The sequence below is a fragment of the Lepidochelys kempii genome, chromosome 26 (assembly GCF_965140285.1).
Source record: "Lepidochelys kempii isolate rLepKem1 chromosome 26, rLepKem1.hap1, whole genome shotgun sequence".
NCBI lineage: Eukaryota > Metazoa > Chordata > Testudines > Cheloniidae > Lepidochelys > Lepidochelys kempii.
In genome coordinates, this window is record NC_136405.1 from 1,814,239 (window position 1) to 1,832,296 (window position 18,058).

General features: G+C 51.0%; 1 protein-coding gene across 8 annotated transcripts in view; it reads left to right on the forward strand.

The window, feature by feature from the left end:
- The window catches only part of FGFR1 (fibroblast growth factor receptor 1), an 86,173-nt gene that overhangs the window by 2,151 nt on the left and 65,964 nt on the right, over positions 1 to 18,058 (forward strand). For all 8 annotated transcript variants that reach the window (XR_012156318.2, XM_073325275.2, XM_073325277.2 and 5 more), the window contains exon 2: positions 10,931 to 11,145. Coding sequence is in view for 7 of the 8 variants with exons in the window: in XM_073325275.2 (XP_073181376.1) it covers positions 11,055 to 11,145 (91 nt within the window). In the remaining variant the exon portion in view is untranslated. The remainder of the gene's footprint in view (positions 1 to 10,930; positions 11,146 to 18,058) is intronic.

Sequence of the window (18,058 nt, forward strand, 5' to 3'; positions counted from 1 at the left end):
CAAAAAGGCTTCTTAAGGTACAAAGTTTAGTGCGGGAGGAAAATCTCTTCTGCACTGAAAATATTCCCTCTGGTTTCAAGCCTGTTGATTTTGTCTCTGTAATGGAATAGCACTTTCTCTAGATATGGTCATTAAGCTAAATGTTTCCTTACTCTTCCTTAGCAGATGTACTCTGCATAGTTGAATGTCTGAGGAAAGTTTTTAATACCTGGCACACCTAGACAATTTAGCCAAAAGTTTCTCCAGCCTTGCTTTACTATTCTATATTTAGGGCTGATATAAAGCATCCCCATAAAACACTGCTGTGTAGTTTTCCAGTAGTCCTGCTAATCAGTGGCACCCCAGCGATATCCCTCCTATCTGAATAATTTTTGCAGGCATGCAGTGTGCTAATGCCCTGTAATGCAGATGCCCGCCTGGGCTTCTCATGCCTACTAATGTCTTATTTACACAGTTCTCCTTGCTAAAACGGAAGTTTGTTGGAGCCTGTATTGGCCCTCTGGGGAGGCACTGGCTGGAGTATCTCATTAAGGTGGTCCTGCTGCAGATCTCGCCCCTTATGTTAGACGGTTTGTTAGCGAGTCTAAAAAATTTTTGGCTGTGCTCTGTCCTCCCTCCTATAACAAACACACTAAGCTGCACAAAGCAAATGAGGTCCCTGTTTGTCCTTGGTCACGAATGAGAAATGGCCAGAAGTAAACTCTTCATTGAGACTCTCCAAGCTCTGCATGCAGCTGTATCTCGCGGCTGATCTTAAGTGAACTTGTTTTCTTGAGGCCTGGCCTTACTTAATGGATCCTGTGTGCCCCAGGTTGGGACACTGAATCTGCAGTTTCCATCCCTCAACTGCCAACACAGTCCGTCTCTCTTTCAGAAACAAAGCTACAAGAAATTCCTGGATGTTCCCTTGATAGTGCTGCGGCTTCTCTGTCTGCTCCAAATGGACGACATTTCATTTTAAAATGCACTGCTAAAAATGTATAAAATGATAGCTGCTGGAACTAGGGGTGCGGGGGGTGCTGTTGCACCCCTGGCTTGAAATGGTTTCCATTATACACAGGGTTCACAGTTTGGTTCAGTGGCTCTCAGCACCCCCACTGTACAAATTATTCCAGCACCCCTGAATGATAGGGGCCTTTCCCTTAGCTTCCGACAAGGGGTTTGTCTGTATGTCTGTAGAAAGAATGGTTGTGCTGGTGCAGACCTCCAGTGATGAGGTGCCGGTGTAAAGTGAGGTTTGAGCCCCGCAGGGAGATGTGCCACACCAGAGTAGCTACGTTGATGTAAAAACCCCTGATGTAGACAGGCCCTTCATACAGAGAACTCGCCCCATGGGAAAGCTTTGCACTTGCCTTTGCTGTGAGAGCAAGAACGAACGAACGGTTTGGCATTTTTGAAATGCACCTTTTAAGATGTTTGGACATTTCTGGAGTTGAGTGAATAACTCTTAACAAGTTAAAACAATGCTGCCAACTCTCACCATTTCAGCACAGTTCATGATATTTGGTGCTTTTCTTCAAGCCCTGCTCCAGCACACATGCAATTGCATGGGAATATTTGTTTTGGGGGTTTTTAAGGTAAGTTACTAGCCTCACTGGTTACCTAGAATATTTTATAAACACAAGCCCTAAAGGCTCCAAAACCAAGGAAATTCAGAAGAACCCAAGGGTTTGGGTTTTTTTGTTTTTTTTTAATCTCATGATTTTGACTCATAATTTTTGAATGCTTGAGTTGGGAATACTGCAGATAATATAGTCAACAAATTTTGATGTTTTATTCACAAATTCATCATGAGTGGATGATGAGATTCTATAATTATTCTTTACTCCAAGTTATTCACAAATTTCTTCAGAAAATAATCAGGTTGTAAATGCTCCTTATTTGCGTTGTGTGCCTGGTTTGCTTCTGTGATATTGTTTGTGTTCTCTGATTGGACGACGTATATAATTAACCAACACCGTGCAAAATTTGAATGTTATAGTCAATTGTGATGCTTGCAATTTATGCTGTGTCGGTTCGTGGTATAAATCATCCAATCAAGGAATGCAAACAAAACCATTTGACTTATGTATCTAACCAACGCAGCTCAAAATCTGAATTTTATATTCAATTGTGGTGGGTGCAATTTGTACTGTGTTAGGTACTGAAATCACATAACGGTGTTCCTGTTCTCTGATTGGATGAGTTAGGTAACTAGCTTGCCACAAATTGGTACTGGAAAGCTGCAGTTGTTACAGTTGAATATGCGGTTTCCTTTTGGTGATTTGAACCTTAAGATGTACTCGATTGGACTGTTTGCACTACTAAGATGTGTGTGCGTGGAAAGGGTTTGTTTTTTAGAGTCCTGAATACATAGGACAGTCAAAATTTGCTTTCCTAGTCAGGCAGATGCAGAGTTACTTTCTCCCTCACTATTCTTGCATCTCTAACAAGTTCTCTATGCAAATCACAGTGTGGGGGAGGTGGGGCTGGGGGAGAAGAGGGAGACGGTATCCTGCCAAGTCTTGGCTTTGGTGGGGGATCAGGAGAACAGGTCCTCACATATTTCTTTGGCTAGTGGCCATTTTCCCCACACATGAGCACTTCCTCCCTTAATCTCAGGGGTGGCTGGCATGCACTGGTGCCTTCCCATTGTCTTGCTTGGAGAGGATTAAAATAAATCAAGATAGTCTCTGCCCTGGAATGGTAAAGGACAGAGCGAGGTTATTCCCATGCTCTGCACCACCAACTCTTGTCCACAGGAACTACAAATCTGTCAGCGTCTGACTCCACCGCATTCACGACTCCGATTCCGCTTTAAAATAAGGAACCACGCTGCTCTCACCAAGCTGGGAAGGGAGCCCTTCATGCTTTCAGGAGAGCTGGTGGCTTTATTGTTCCCTTCAGAACCTTGCGTATTTAGCTGTTTAAAAATTTGCCCTGAAGTAGAACCCGTTTTGCTTGCAGTCCCAGCCTGCTGCGTCCATGATGCATGTTCTCACAGCATTGTAGCTTCCAGCCTGCTGAAAAGGACAGTTGGGTTTTGACCAGCTCACAGAGGCTCTAGTCCTTGGTAATTCAACTTCCTCCTCTGTTTTCCAGGACTTGGTGGTCTTCTTCCTTCTCTTTTGTGGGTGTTTGTCTTTATCTCTAGTAGGAAAATATTTGCTGGAATTGAGTGAGTTCATCTTTTCCCCTTCTCTAGCAATGGAAGACTATGGAAACCAGGCCCCAGGCATCTTTCACTGAGCTCCCAAAACTGAGGCTACATCTGAAAATGTTGGCTTCAGATTTTGCTGTGGGCAAGTTGGTAGCAGAGCTGGGAACAGACGCCGGGGGCCAGCTGGGCATGCACTCTGACTCTGAGTCCTCTGTCCTTTCCATTAGACAGCACGCCCTGTTCGGGGTAACTTCTGAAATGTTAAAAGTATCCCAATGTTGTGAAACTGTTCCCTCCCTTCTCCGTCCTGATCCCATATTTCCACTGAGGTGATGAAAGGCAATCAGTTAGATTTTTGCTAGATGGCTGCATCAGACTTAGTGCCTGGAGCAAATTTAGGAAAGTCTTAAAGAGGCTACTGACTGAGATCTTAGTTTACTCATTAGGAATACGCTTTTTATAATCCCCTCCATATTGCTGAAGCCCCTAAGCTGTGAGCCCTTGCAATGTGCTCCTGGAAACGTACACGTGACTTACGGAGACGTTTACTGCGTGGAAGGATTAAATGCTGTATGCTGCACACTCGGGCATGTATTTTTCCAAGTCTGTGTCTGCTTTAAACATTACTGTTTTCTCCCCTAGACGCTATTAGAATTGTTTTCTCTTGATTTCAGCAAATACTCAGTTCCTGGCCTGTGTGCAGTCCGGCGCGCGGAGGGATGCGGGCGGGGGGAGGGGTTAATTCTGTCCCGGCACTTTGTGGCACTTCCTTAGTTTGCAGTGAGGTTGACGCTTTATTTATCTTAAAAAGAAAAGGAGTACTTGTGGCACCTTAGAGACTAACCAATTTATTTGAGCATGAGCTTTCGTGAGCTACAGCTCTGTAGCTCACGAAAGCTCATGCTCAAATAAATTGGTTAGTCTCTAAGGTGCCACAAGTACTCCTTTTCTTTTTGCGAATACAGACTAACACGGCTGTTCCTCTGAAACCTTTATTTATCTTGAGACTCAAGTGAAAAACATGCAGCTTACCCTAAGGCCATGCATATTTTCAAGCTGGGTAGTGCTTCCTTCCAGTGTTTGGTAAGTGGTTATCCAGTCACCTGCTTGCCTTTGGGGGGTGGACTTTGCACCCGATACCTCAACTATGTCCCTGCCACACTGTTCTCTTGGGGATGGGAGACCCTGTCTCCCATCACAGCCCTTTGGTCCATGCTTTCCATCGCCTGTTGCGAGGTCTGCCCTTTGCAGCTGTCAGCCTTCCAGGTGGAGATGGGAAGGGATTCACTTCGGAGGCACTGGTCCCTGATCCTCAGCTGGGTGTAGGGGTCACCGTTGGGTGAATTAAGTTATTGCCCAGAGCCCTTTACACCACTGCCAGTTCTTGCTGGCCTGTGGAGGGCGGTTCTGGAGCCAGGACTCTGACCAAAGGTAGCTGCCATGGTAGTGCTCAGTGCTGAGCTGCTGGCCAGTCCTAGTCTTTGAGTGAAGCTTCCAGTTTTGATTCATGCCCATATTACGGGCCGGTTTTCAATATGGCTCAGCACCCAGCAGCTCCTATGGTTCTTGCTGGGGAAGGAGGAGTCCCCATTGCTTTCAAAGGAGGCGGCTGGGTGTAAAACATCTCGCCCTGTGGCTTTCCCTTATGACCAGTGGTGTGCTGTGACCTGAACTGTGGATGGACTCCTTTAAAGCCGCAGTGAGAGCAGAATCTGCCCACCATCCCACCAGCCTTCCCTTTCTACTGCTGAGCGTTTCCTTCCCCAGCACACTCGCCCCTCCGGGCTGGCTTGGTTTCAGGTACTGACACAATAGAGAATCCCACATGTCAGATATTGAAATCTCCAGCAACCCGTTGTTACCCCCATGTTCCCTAGGGTTGCCAAGCGTCCGGTTTTCGATCAGAACACCCAGTCGAAAGGGACCCTGGTGGCTCTGGTCAGCACTGCTGACCAGGCTGTTAGAAGTCTGGTTGAGGGGGCTGGCAGACTCCCTACCCGGCTGGGGATGTGGCCAGTATGTCCCTCCGGCTTATAGGCATAGGGGTGGCCATGGGGGCTCCAGGTGCTGCTGCCTGCACCTCAACCCCCAGTCCTGAGCCCCCTCCTGCACCCAAACTCTCCTGAACCCTTCACCCCGCATGCTCTCCTGTGCCCGAACCCCCTGCCCCAGTCCAGAGCTCCCTCCTGCACCCCAAACTTCTCATTTCTGGCCTCACCCCAGAGTCTGCACCCCCAGCTGGAGCCCTCACCCCCTCCTGCACCCCAACCCCCTTCCCCAGCCCAGTGAAAATGAGCGAGTGAGGGTGGGGGATAGCGAGCATTGGAGGGGCGGGGCCTTGAAGATGGGGCAGGGGGCGGGGCAAGGGTGTTCGGTTTTCTGCGATTAGAAGGTTGGCAACCCAAAGTTGCTCCCACCACAACCCCTCCATGCTGCTTTACAAAGGGCATGTGGCTCTAAAGCCACTGGTAGGAACAGTGACTGGAAAACCACAGCGAGCAGAGAAGGGATCTGGCCACAGCCCTTTGGAGAGGATCCCCCCACGCCACCCTTGTGCTGATCTGTAGCAGGCACAGGCTGAGGCCGCTCTCTGGTGCTTGGTGGCCTTTCTAGATCACCCTGGTCCCAGCACATGTGTTCTTGGACTTGCTTCTTCTAGTGACAATTCGATTGTCCTTTTTAGGCCTCCCATGGGCAAGTTCCAGGTTTGGTTAGACCAAACGCAACCCTACCGTAGTGGCTGGGTTGAGCCCAGCCCACAGGAGTTTGAGGACACACTGACCTAGGAGTTGTCGAGTCCCTGTCGAGTCCCGAAGCAGCCTTAGGTTTTATCTGCAACATTGAATTGTGATCACTAGATTCCCTGACTGAAAAGGCCTGGAAACCAGCGTGTCTTTGGGGGACAGTGGGACACGGTGACCGTTAGCATATGCAAGGGTAAAATACTGCTTGATTCCTTACGAGAAATAGTACACAGCTAGAGGGGCTGTGAGCAGAGTGTGGGCCTTGATTGGATACCCTCTGACTCTTTCCTTTGGAACCAGGGGCACATGCCCTAAGGGTGAGCAAACAGGAATGGGTAAAGTCAGAATCCTCCATAGCCCTGAAATGTCCAGAAAAAATGCACGTTCGCTCTGGGTTTGCAGCCAAGAATTGACATGCCCTTTGTGTGCTGAGCCCGCTCTCTTGAGATTTCGAGGAGGTTAGATAAAACTCTAGGTGCTTGGATGCTTTCTCAGATACCGTCGTGAGGAAGAGCATTGTAGAAAACTTGACAGCTAGGTCTAAGCTGGGAACCTTTTGAAGTTTGCCCATCTGTTGTGTATATGTGAGCAAAGGGTGTAGGAGTAGATCATGCCTTTGTGGGGCCTCCAAGCAATGAGAGGATGTGTGAGCCGCGTTACCAGCGTGTGACCCTGAGTGGAGGTGTGTGTGTGTGAATGTGCGGTGTGCGTGATTCTGCCGGGGAGGGTGTGCACAGGTAAACTGTGTGTGCATGCTCAGTGTCTGATTCTGCTTGAGTGAGGGCATCCTGGTGTGGGAGGGCACATGGTTGCACACGCGATCTGTCCGCTGTTTTAAATAGAAGTGTGGGTGTAATTGGGCCTGGTCATAATTGTAGCCTCTGCAGCCAGGTCTCTAAGGGGCACTTAGGTATGGTTTCTCTCTTAGCATTTCCATTTTTAGTTGTTGAAATCTTCCCCTGAAAAATAAAAACTCTGCAGAGTGCCCCGGGAAGGATAGGGGCATAGAACTGTGGGTAGCACTAGGTTCCACACACTGGAAGGAGCTGACGGGCAGCCCTGTTCATGTTCCGGCCCTTGGGAATGAACCATTTTCGGTTCAGATTTATAGAAAAGCTGTGCAAACACCGAGAAGAGTCACATCTTTGTTTGTATAGGTACAAATGCTCTCCCGGCTTCCTCACCTCATGTGCCCAGGGCCTCGGCATGGAACAGACCTGGGGCGCGTGAGGGGTGGGGCAAGGCAGAAGAGCCGCCCAGACATGGAGGGATGTGTCAATAGAATATAGGCGCTTCTGTAGCAAAGCTCTGTTCCTGCCAGTGATGGGCCTGCAACTCAGGACAAGCCCTTCCAATAGGGGGAGTTTTAGCTTTAAAAAGGAACGTGCCAGGCCGGTAAGTCCCAGTCTTGCTCCTCCCTGTAAACTCCTTGGCTCTGGCTGCCTAATTGCTTTTCAGTGCTGATTTTGGTTGCACTGGATGGGCTGTTTGGTTAGGCGCCAGTGGAAGAGGTTCCTGTCCTTCATTCTCCCTGTTTGCCTGTTTCTGCTCTGCTGACGGGCTGCTTCTTTCCAACACTTAACGGCGCATCAGTGGGTCACTTCCTTTCCCATTCTCTGATCTGCGTTGTCACTGTTTCTCTGTCACTTTTTCCAGCATCAGCCAGGGGACAGATCACTGCTGATGACTGATTCTGGTGATTCTCCATGGAAGTATTCGGTCCTGGTTAGCTGAGGAAGCAGCTCCCCTTGACTCAGCTGGAATGAGCCGTCTCAGAGGTGCATTAGGGGAAGAATTTTGTGGGGCTTTGTGCCAGCACTGACTCACTTTGCGTGAGCTGCTGCTTCAAGCTGTGCTGCCTTCTCCCTGCGCGGGCCCTGGCAAAGCGCGGCACTCAGGAGAGGCCTTCGCGAGGACAGTCCACATTAGGACATGTTCCGGGCAGCGTGTGCGCTTGATAAACAAAACCACTTGGAGACGGAAAATAATTTCCAGAAATACCAAAGACTTCTTTTTCCACAAAGAATTCCCTCCCTCTCCTAACCCCGGGTAAATTGTTAACATTCAATAAACTATTTTCAGACTCGCTGCCTGGCGCCTGAGCATGCCGGTGCGTGGAGATAAAGCCGGTGTTTGTCTGTCGGGTGCCGGTGTTTGCCAGTATCAACACACTGCCCCTAAACCCGAGCCACTTTGCAAAGCAGGACTGCCTTTGAGAGCCGTTTTCAGGGTTTTGGTGGCACAAAAGCAGAGAGCCCCGAGCTGAAGAATCTTTTTAAAGTTCAACTAGGAAAACTACAGCTTCCATTCAGGTTATTTTCCACTGCCTTGTGGCTCTTCAGAAGAGCATCGATATCATCATCCGGATAATAACACACAGTTCTACACGGACAGCACATCCCAGCCCCAGATTTCAAGTCACTTTGCAATCATTAACGAAGTCTCACATTCCCATCCACCATACTGGTAGGTAAGATATAGAGAGGCGACTTGACCCACTACGGAATGGCAGCCACATCTGGGGCCAAACATAGCCGCTGTTTAACCAAGCACAGTAGAATGACCTGATGTTTTAGGACAGGAAGTGAAGAATCTTATGGCCAACTAAAAGGCAGGGGGGTGGTTCTGAAGGCAGAATGTAATTAGCTGGGTAGGTCTCTAACATGCTGGGTCTGTCACAGTGCCCCTGGGACCATTAATGACTGAGCGGTGAGGGGACCGTGTCTTTTATGCCATTGCAAAGTCAAGGGTAGTGCTTAGAAGGCAGGGCTTAGCCCTCTGTTTTAACCCCGTTGTGGAGGGTGTTGGCCAGGGACGGCTGAGTGGGTCTGTGCTTTGGAGTCTAGGATGGGGCCCAGTCATGGGTCTCTGAGCTGCCTGCAGGAAGACTTGGCACTGAAGGCAGGGCTAAATAGAGGGCATGGCAATGGGCCAGGAACCTGAGTGCTGACACCCCACACACTTAAACTGGGGTGGTGCAGCCCATGGAGACTACAGGTCCCAGAACACACTGCAGCCAGGCTGCTCATCTCAGGGTGGGACACTGCAAGCTGGGAATGATCAGCCTCCAAGCATTAAGGCTGAGGGCTGTTGAGGAACTTCCTTGGGCTGCCTTTGGCTATTCCCCCTTAGTGAGCCACCCCTCTGAAAGCTATTGACACCGCCAGCTACAGGCTAATTCTTAACTGTGGGGCGCTTGGCATCCACTCCCCTAAGGGGAGGTGAGGGTGGACTCAGCCATCCACTCTCTTAAGCGGGGGTGGTGATGGACTCAGCCATTGAATGCTCCCAATTCACTCTCAGTCACAGAGGATACAATCTTTGGCCAAACGCAGCCCTTGGCCCAGCCCTTCCTGACCTCACTGGGAGCTGCTCTCGTTCACCGGAGGGCTGAACTGGGTCTCGTTGGAACACAGTGACTGAACCTGTGTTGAGCCGCACAGCTTCACAGCTGCCCAGATGCAGCAGGACTGTGCTCAGCTTTATCCAGGCAAATTTCCACTTCCCCTGGTGTCTTCAGTCTTGGCCCCAACTGCTGGTTTCAGTTTGGTGGGTTTATGTGTGTGTTTCACTTTTAGAATCAAAACGTGTTTTTTAGCCCTTATCAGTCCAGACTGTCCTGCCCATCTCTGTGCTGCAGGGTGGGAGATCGAGAGATCTTCTGCACATGGTATCCTTAAGTTAGGAGCAAAAAGCTAATGGATGCAAATTAACCCTCTGGTTCCAGAAGTCTGGGTTTTCCAATTCCAGTGATCTGGAGACTAAACCATGGAAGTCAGATCCTGAAGCTCTCTGCTTCTTCACAACAAGCTAGGCATGTCACTCAGTGGAGATCAAATGCCATTTATTGGAAGAGTGCACATCGATCGGGGGTGAATTGGAAGGGCAGCTGGGTCATACTGCAAAACCTGTGTTCACAGAGCTCAACGCAGCAGAATCTCTTCCGTCTAAACAGAAGCAGGGATGTAAAGTTTGTTTGGTTTTGGTTAATGGGAAGCTTTGGATAAGAGGAGTTCAGATAAATTTGGTTCTGTTGTGTTACATGTGTTTGAGCGCTCGTGCACACATCCCTCTCCTCCCCCCTCCCCCTTATGTTCCTGATTAGAGCTGGAGACTATTGAAGGACAGTTACTGTTCTGTTTTTTTCAAGCCCTGCTGCAGCACACATGGAATTGCATGGGAATATCTGCTTTCATTGCGTTACTGTTGGGTGGTGCTGGTGGGGTCACTTGTGTTGCACCCCAGTGGTGGGTGCAGATATATCTGGGTCAGTTTCTGAAGCTCCTGAATCGCTTTGAGATGAGAGATGCTATAGAAGCAAAAGATCTTGTGAGACTGTGACATAGGCCAGGCCTTTTAAAACTTGTGTGCTTCAAAATAAGCAATGAAAAATGAAAAGCCAAAACTTTTCAGTTAGCAAATGCCGAAACTGGACATTTGGACAGGTTTTTCGGACCTTTTGCCAAGGTTTGTTTGAGTCGGGAGGTTTGTCCAGACCCTCCCTTTCTGCAAACAGTTTCGGTTTTGGCGAACTGGCATTTTTCTTTGAAAAATTCCCGAGCAGCTCTGGTGCTGAGCCTCAGCAGCTTTATTGCAGCCCAGGGGAAATGCACTTCTGAGAACTGGGTGACTGCATTGAGGTGCTGAAATGTGGCTTTGGGTGCTTCACTTTAGGCACCCAAATTTGGAAGTGCAGCCAGACCCTAGGTTCCCAGTGGAGTCCAGACTGAAACGTCACTGTTTATAGATTAGCTGTGAAGGTCACACACACAGAGTGACTTTATTAGTGCGCTGTGGAGCTGTTCTCTTTTGTGGCATATGTCACCCACTGACAAAAAGAGCTGCAAACACTTGTATTTTAAATCAAAGAGAGGGCTAGAAATAGCAGCGACTTGTCCCCATAGATTTAAACACAAACAGTTTTTTAAAAAAAAATCCACGTTGGGTGCTGTTTAATCTGAGAGAGGATTTCCCATGTTCTCGGCTTGTTGCTGCGCATGGACCTGCGTTACTCCTGATCTAACTCTTCTTGTTTCCTGGTTGGCAGTTGGAAGGCACTGGAAGTTTGAAAGAGAAGATTAAGCGAGCCCCAGCTAGCAAGCAGGCAGTCTAGACTGGAGTCCCCATGGAGTTCTGGAGCCCGGTTGCCAACCAGTAGCAGTAGAACTGGGATGTTTACCTGGAGGTGCCTCCTCTTTTGGGCTGTGCTGGTCACAGCCACGCTGTGCAGTGCAAGGCCAGCACCAACCCTGCCAGACCAAGGTAAGAGGAACCACACCCTTCTGCTCCTCTCATGTCTCGAGTCTCTCTGGCCGGAGTCAAGAGCTCCTGCTGCTAGTGAATAGAAATGTGACAGAAAGAGCCCTTTTAAGGGCAGGTCGTGGGGATAAGAGGCACGTCTGTTCTCAGCCCCTTTTCTTTGAGTTGCTGCTCCTGAATTGTTATAAGATGTTGGGTGTCTCTGACTTTCTTATGAAACAAGCACAGCCTGTTTTGAAGTCCTGCAGCAGGAACGCTCTCCGCGAGTATGTTGGCTGTTGCAGTGAACGGTTTGTGCTTGTGCTAGGGGAAGACAGGCTTACCTGAGCCGAGAAGCTGCAAAAGCGTCTCAGCAGCCGTCAGCTGCCGCTGGGTGGGAAACGGGAAGTATTGCCAAAGGAACACTGCCATTTGAAGCAAACAACATAAGGGAATGTTTCTTAAAAAGGGGAAAAAATCAAAAGAAACCTTTTGAAAAAAAAAAGGCCATTTTTCATCTGGAAAAAAAAACGTGTGCAATGAAAAATGTTGACCAGGTTGTTTCAAAGCTGATAGGGGTTCCCCCTTGTCTGCGGGAGAGCTGATTCTGTTTCATGGCAATCATTTCCCTCATTCTGATGAGCTGTAGCTGGAGATCAGTGTGGTGACTTCCCCCATTATATAACAAGACAGGTACCGGCCTTGCCTTGGCTAGTTGTTTTGAAGGATGCTGGGTAGTCTGCGTTGAATGTCGGGGAGTCTGGTTGTGGCGTTGGAATAACTCATGGTAAACGGCTCACTGACTTGTGGTCATGGCACCGCTGGGGATGGAGGGGTTCAGCAGGGGAATGCACTAGCCTGCCCTCACCTGAGAACTGCGTTAGAGCTCTGGTCTGGGTCCTGAGTGACATGAATGGTGGGTGATCGGTCTGGTCTCAACTGGCCATGAGTGTGCGTGATGAAAGCACCGTTCCGAAAAGGAGCGGACTGTGGAGATGTTGGGGAACTGGGGAACGTTGCCCGTCGCTTGTTTGTCTGTCATATGTCCGCGGGTTGGCTGAGTTCCTGGCTTTGGCAGAAGCCTCTGGTGCTCCTGGTGCTGCCTCGGGCCCGAGTTCTGATGGTGTTCAGGTCTCCCAAGCTTTGCCCACACACTCACTGGGTGGTAGCAGAGCGAGTGCTAACTCGGCCCGTTTCTGCAGCACGGGCTTCCCACAGCTGAAGTGGCTTTTTCCTGGGGCTAGACCAGGTCCCCCAAACTCAAGCTTCCCACTTGTCTCTAGTCACCATTTGTTACTAAAGGGTTTCAGATGGGTTTGGCTCCCAGGCAACTCTGCTATTACCAGTCACAGCCCCTCCCCTGCTCTTTGCCAGTAGCTATGAACAAGACCCAAGGGAACCTGCCTCTCCCCGGCTAGGCTGGGAGGCTTGTGTTTCCCTTCTCCCCCTGTAATTTTCTGTAAGCCGGTGGCATGTTGAGGTGTAATGGCCACGTATTTAATGGGCCTGGACCAATGCCAGCCTGGGCGCTGCAGGCAGCCCCCCAAAATCGAGTAACGCTAGGGCATTTCAAAGCCTGGGTTTTCCCCACGGCGAGGCAGAGAATAAACAGATCAGTCACCAATGCGCAGGCGTTCTGACTTACTGCAGCTTGGCATGAACTACACAAGAATGTTCTGTGGGGCATTTCTGTCTTTAGGACTCATTGTTCCCCCTCTCCACCCGTCCTCTTCCTCCCTCCCAAACCCCAAGGTATTGTGTGCTTGGCATCCATTTTATGTGCCTACCATGGGGGCTAATTGTTCCACACATGCCCCGGGATAAAGAGCAGAAGTCCCAGTGCTGATGTCTCTCTGCAGTGATTGGTGGGTTTGTCTGTCTGCAGCTGATGGCTTGGAGGGGAGGAACAGGGCTGTAACCAGATGGTGGCTGCTGTTTGCGGGAGAGTATCCAGCACTCCCACTCCCTAGGGGAACACAGCAATGCTGGAATGGTCAGGACGACATGAAGTGTATGGTACCACAAGTGAGCCGTGTTGGTGAATAAGGCTGGGATTTTCTCACTGAATTTCAATGGGATTTGGGTGCCTAACCCCCTTTGGCTGCTTTGCAAATCCAAGCCTAAAGCATGAACAGCCGTGGTGTACTGGCTAGCGTACCGATTTTGGCACCAATGTGTCCCAGTGATGGGAGCTCTAGAACGCTACAGAGAGATACAACTGTCGTGCATGGTAATGGCCTCACCTTTCCCTACAGGGTGATGCAAGCCCAGGAGCCGGCATCCTGGCACTCCCGTCCCCGTACTGCCTTCCAGACAGTAGTAACTGGCTCTGGAGCCAGAGGCCACCATTGCTGCTCAGCACAGAGCCCAGAGGTGCCACAAAACATGGCAAACTTTGAGCTCTCCTCTTGGCATTTTAACTTCCTTTGCTTCTTTTTTTCCCTCTCCAATATGCAGTTGTCTTGAATAAACAGGGTTCTGCTTAGAAAGCCACCCATCCCTGGAGATGTTTCCTAGAGAGCTTTGGAATATGATTGAAACTCCCCCAGGTGTGTGAAGGGTGGTGCAGGACTGGCTCTCCTTAGTCCCAGAGAGTGACTCCATGGGGCGTGGAGACCGTGACGGTACATGGGATGTAGCTTGCCGGGTTTGGAGTGATGGGGCTGTGTTGAGCTTCTGAGAGCTTAGTGAGGATTCCAGGGAAGACTCCCCTTCCCCTTTCCCTGCCCCAGTCTGCTCCGTTGTCTTCAGATGTTCTTGAGCTGCAGTTCAGTCAGAGCAAGCAGCTAGAAAATGAGCACTGAGCTTTAGCATTTCCCAGCACCCCCTGCACTGCTACATTGACACAGCCATGGTGAGGAACCCTGCTGGGGGCAGAGTCTGTCGTTTGGCACCCACTAGGAGGCTGTTCACAGAGAAAACCATTCTCTGTCCATGTGGACTCCACGCTGGGAAGTGGTTGTACCTAGCCTGGTCCTGCTCCCAGTGTGGATGGACCCTCAAATATCCAGTAGGAGAGGGTCAATAAGATCCGCATGTACACACATTTTACCTGCCTTTTGCACTGCTCTCTGCCAGGAGGGGGTTTGTACAGCCTGAACAGGATTGTTTGGAAGCCCGCTCTCCCCCAGGCTGGCGTCACATCCAGGGTCTCTGTGTCCTTCGCTGCTGTCTAACCGGAGAGGTGTGTTCAGGCACTGTAGGATAGCTCTCGGGCAGAGGGAGGGCCCTGTGCTAAGGGCACAAGTAGGCAAATCGTGGCTGCAGCGGGAGCTGCTGAGTGCTCAGTGTTGTGGATAACCAGGCTGCTTATTTAGGTGCCAAAGGAGGACTTGGGAACCTAACTTTAGGCACCCATTTGAACAACACCAGCAGGTCCTTGGGTTCTATGCTGGGTCAGTGCTTCGTGCTGGGCAGGTCCCCTCCCGCCTGTGTGTCTGGAAGTTGGGCACAAGGATCCCTGCCTAGCGCCCAGTGGAGCTGAGACTGAGCTCAGTACATCTGTGGAACGCTTTGGAGCCGGTGGGGACTCACTGCCGCTGTCCCGTGCAAGGCCGTGGCGGCAGCTACCCGGTTCTCAGTTAACAGGCCAGGAAGGAGAACGGGTCCCGATCATTTCCTCCCTTTTTAGTTTGGGTTTTTGAAGCAGCTGCCCAGGCTGTGGGCACTGGTGGGTGGAGCTGGCTGGGCCTGCTGCGGGAGGAGACTCTTTCACTCTCGTTTCCTTCCTGTGCCCACAGGCCAGGTGCTGGGTTGCCAGCCCCACAGCCAATGACCTCTCGCCCTGCGGGAAGCAGCTGGGCAGGTCAGGGTGTGCCAGGCCCACCTGAGTGTTAATGGCAAGCGAATGGGCGACAGGGAGGCAACTGAATTGTTTCTCTTTTAACGAGTGCAGTGGTTTGCGGGGCCTGGTAGGCGTCACCTGGGGAATAGCGAGTGACTGCACTTGGGTCCCATTCATTGCAAAGGCAGCAGCTTTTCTGGACTCCGGTTTTTATGTTTATAGGGTTTCGGTTCACATCTGTTTTAGAGGCATTGACACTCCCTTCTCAGAGATGTAATAATCCCCAGGGCTCGCGCTGGGAGAGCAGCTTCTGCTTTAGCAGGAGAGGAAGGTTTTTAAGTCTCCAACCCTCCTCCTCGTTGAGTCTGGTGAAATTCTGCCCATGTCAGGGCTCCCACCAGTTGTTGAAAAATCTGCAGCAAATAAAATCTTAATGGGCACTTACTGCCTTTTATAGTTCCCTAAATTTGGAGGTGGTAAAACATCTAGTTAAACGGGAAAGTCCAGGTATTTCCATGAGCAGACTCGGTCTCCCTCACAAAGCCAGTCTTTGTCTTCAGGTTAAATGAAAACCTGCAGAAACTCACAGAGGTTTATTTTCCCCAACATGCTCGTGTCCTCATCCACCATTTACGCTCCTGGTCTGAGGTCTGTCTAATCCGTGTGTCCAGCGTATGCCTAAAGCTCCATCCTCACTCTCTGGGGTTTTGTACTGTGCCTGGCACTGTGGTATCAAGCACTGTCCAATTCAGAAGCACAGACCCAGGAACAGGATCCAGATCTCTGGAGTCCCAGTCCAGTGCCTGATCCTCCTGCCCATCCATCCTCTCTTGAGCATGCCCACAGGGGGCTAGAGGTCCATTGTTTTGCCTTTCCCCAGGGATATTTTGGGGTGTTTTTTCCCTTAGTATTTTAATCCTCTTTCCCTCTCCGACTCCTCCCTCCCTCCCTCTCGGGGTTTGTGCTTTCCTTAGGGCAGAGATTCTGCTAGTAGCATGTGAGTTGAGCTTTGCAAGGAATCACGCTGCCCTTTCCCCTCACTCCCCTGAGGCCCTGTGCATTGCCCCACATGCCGGTCCATGGAGATGAGTTGAGCGATGGGCCTCAGCTCCCCCAGAACTGCTAGATACCTGGGCCACCTGCTGCTGAGAGAGCTGACTATGCAAAGTGCTGGGTGCTGCTGGCTCGCTGCCGTGTTGCCTCTCAGGGTCCGGTTGGCCAGTCACTTTAAATCCAGCTGGACCAGTGCTGTGGGCTTTGCAGGGCATTGTGGCCGCCACTAGAACTGGGGCAGCACGAGTGCCCTGTGGCCTGCACTTCCATTGTATCCCCTCTCCCCTTGGTAGCAAGGAGGGAAGGCGTGTCCATTTTCTACTGCAGACACTAGCCCAGCTGGCTAAAAGGCTAAGCTCCCCCCGCTCCATCTGCAAGGGGTCTCTCAAAGGGGGGCAGGGAGCATGATCTTGTGGGTGTCTGCCAGTGGGCAGTGGGAGAGGAAGCCAATCTTCCAGCCTCTTGTCTGGCTCTTTCCTGGAAAGTTAAGGCTCCTTCGCTCTTCCCCACCCCCTGCTAGGGGGTGTTTTTGGCAGGGGGCAAGATCATCCTCGAACCCACAGCCCAGAGGCCATGGATCATCTCCAGGCAGTCAGGCAGATGAAGCCCTTGCTGTGGGTGGTGGAGCCTCCACAGATACATTTCCTGTAATCCTTGTTCCTTAACTCTGCAGTTCCAGCTCCGTCGATGAGTGACCGGAGCGGCAGGATGGCAGGTGTACTGGGGCTTAGGTGAGGGACAGCTCTGGGGCAAGCCAACACCAGTGGGAGCCTGAGTCGCTGGGCTGTCTGCAGCGTGATGGGTCAGCTCCACAGCGCGTGCAATGGGAACTGGAACCAGGACCCGCAAGCCCCCTCCCCGCAGGGGCTGTGGCATTGCATGTTCTGGGATGGCGCCTCTGGAGTTCGTCCGCCCCCTCTGCCGGCAGTGCTTTCTGGGTGTTGTTCTCCCTCCACATTTCTTTCCCACTAGTTCCACTCCCACCCTGCCAGCCAGAGCCCCAAAGTCAACGAGCTGGAAGGACTCTCGCAGAGCAGTGGATGTTCGCTGACCAGCTGGAGTCAAGTGAGACTCCTGCAGGGTAGCTTATGGGCCTGGCCAGGGCTGGCGCCCTTCAGGGGCTGGCGAGTTGCTCCAGAGCAGTTGGGGATGTTTCTGTTGCTGCGGAATTGCCCTAGAACCTGGCAGGAGCTGCTCTTCGCTGGGCCACTCTCTCCTCTCCATACTGGTGTAAATCGCAGGGGACACCAGGGACTTTTCGGAGTTGCCCTAGATATGGCCTGGGTCATAGAAAAGTGACTCCCAGTCTAGCTCTCCTGCCGCTCCTTCTGACTGTGGTAGCTAGATGGGTTCCCCTTAGCCCCAAGGTCTGGCCGGGGAGGTGTCTCTGAGCCCAGCAGAGCTCAGCCAGCAGTTGCAGGAGGCCAGTCGAAGCAGGATGTAGCGAGTGATGGTTTGTGTCTGGTGCTGTGATTAATTGCTGAGCTCCGGGGGAAGAAGATGAGTGGGGGGAGCTATTATCGCGCAGTGCACGGCTAGAGGTCAGAGATCATATTTAGCAGCTGGGGCACTGTTTTTACAACACACAGTTCCCCCGAGGGAGGCAGAGGGATCAGATTTATCCCAGCAGCTCCTCACTGGAGTCTTACAAACAACAGAAAAAGTTCCTCTGCCCTGTGGCAAAGTCTCCTGCTCTTGGACTGATGGCAGTGGACCCCTCGGAGGGGCTGGGGTACCGCAGCTACCCGCTCCGTAGGCTGCGCAGGGTCAGGGGAAGCACTTCAGAGCACTGGAAATGAACAGGAGAGGATTTATTGGGAAGGGACACCCCCAGCTATCTCAGCAGCTACCATCCTTCCAGAGAAAGCCTGCTCCCTCCAAGGCACACAGCTCACCATGTTCGTCGCTCTGGGGTCGAACTGTGCCCCCCTCTCCAATTTTAATGGTGAGGACAGCTGGCATCTTATGGGATTTGCCTGAAATCAAAGCATTTAAGATGCAGTGAAATCCAGTTAGTAGCTGGGCTGTGTCTCACCCCTCTGCTCACCACGTTGAAACAGGTAGAGAAATAACAGGAAAATGAGCACCCAGGAGACAGAC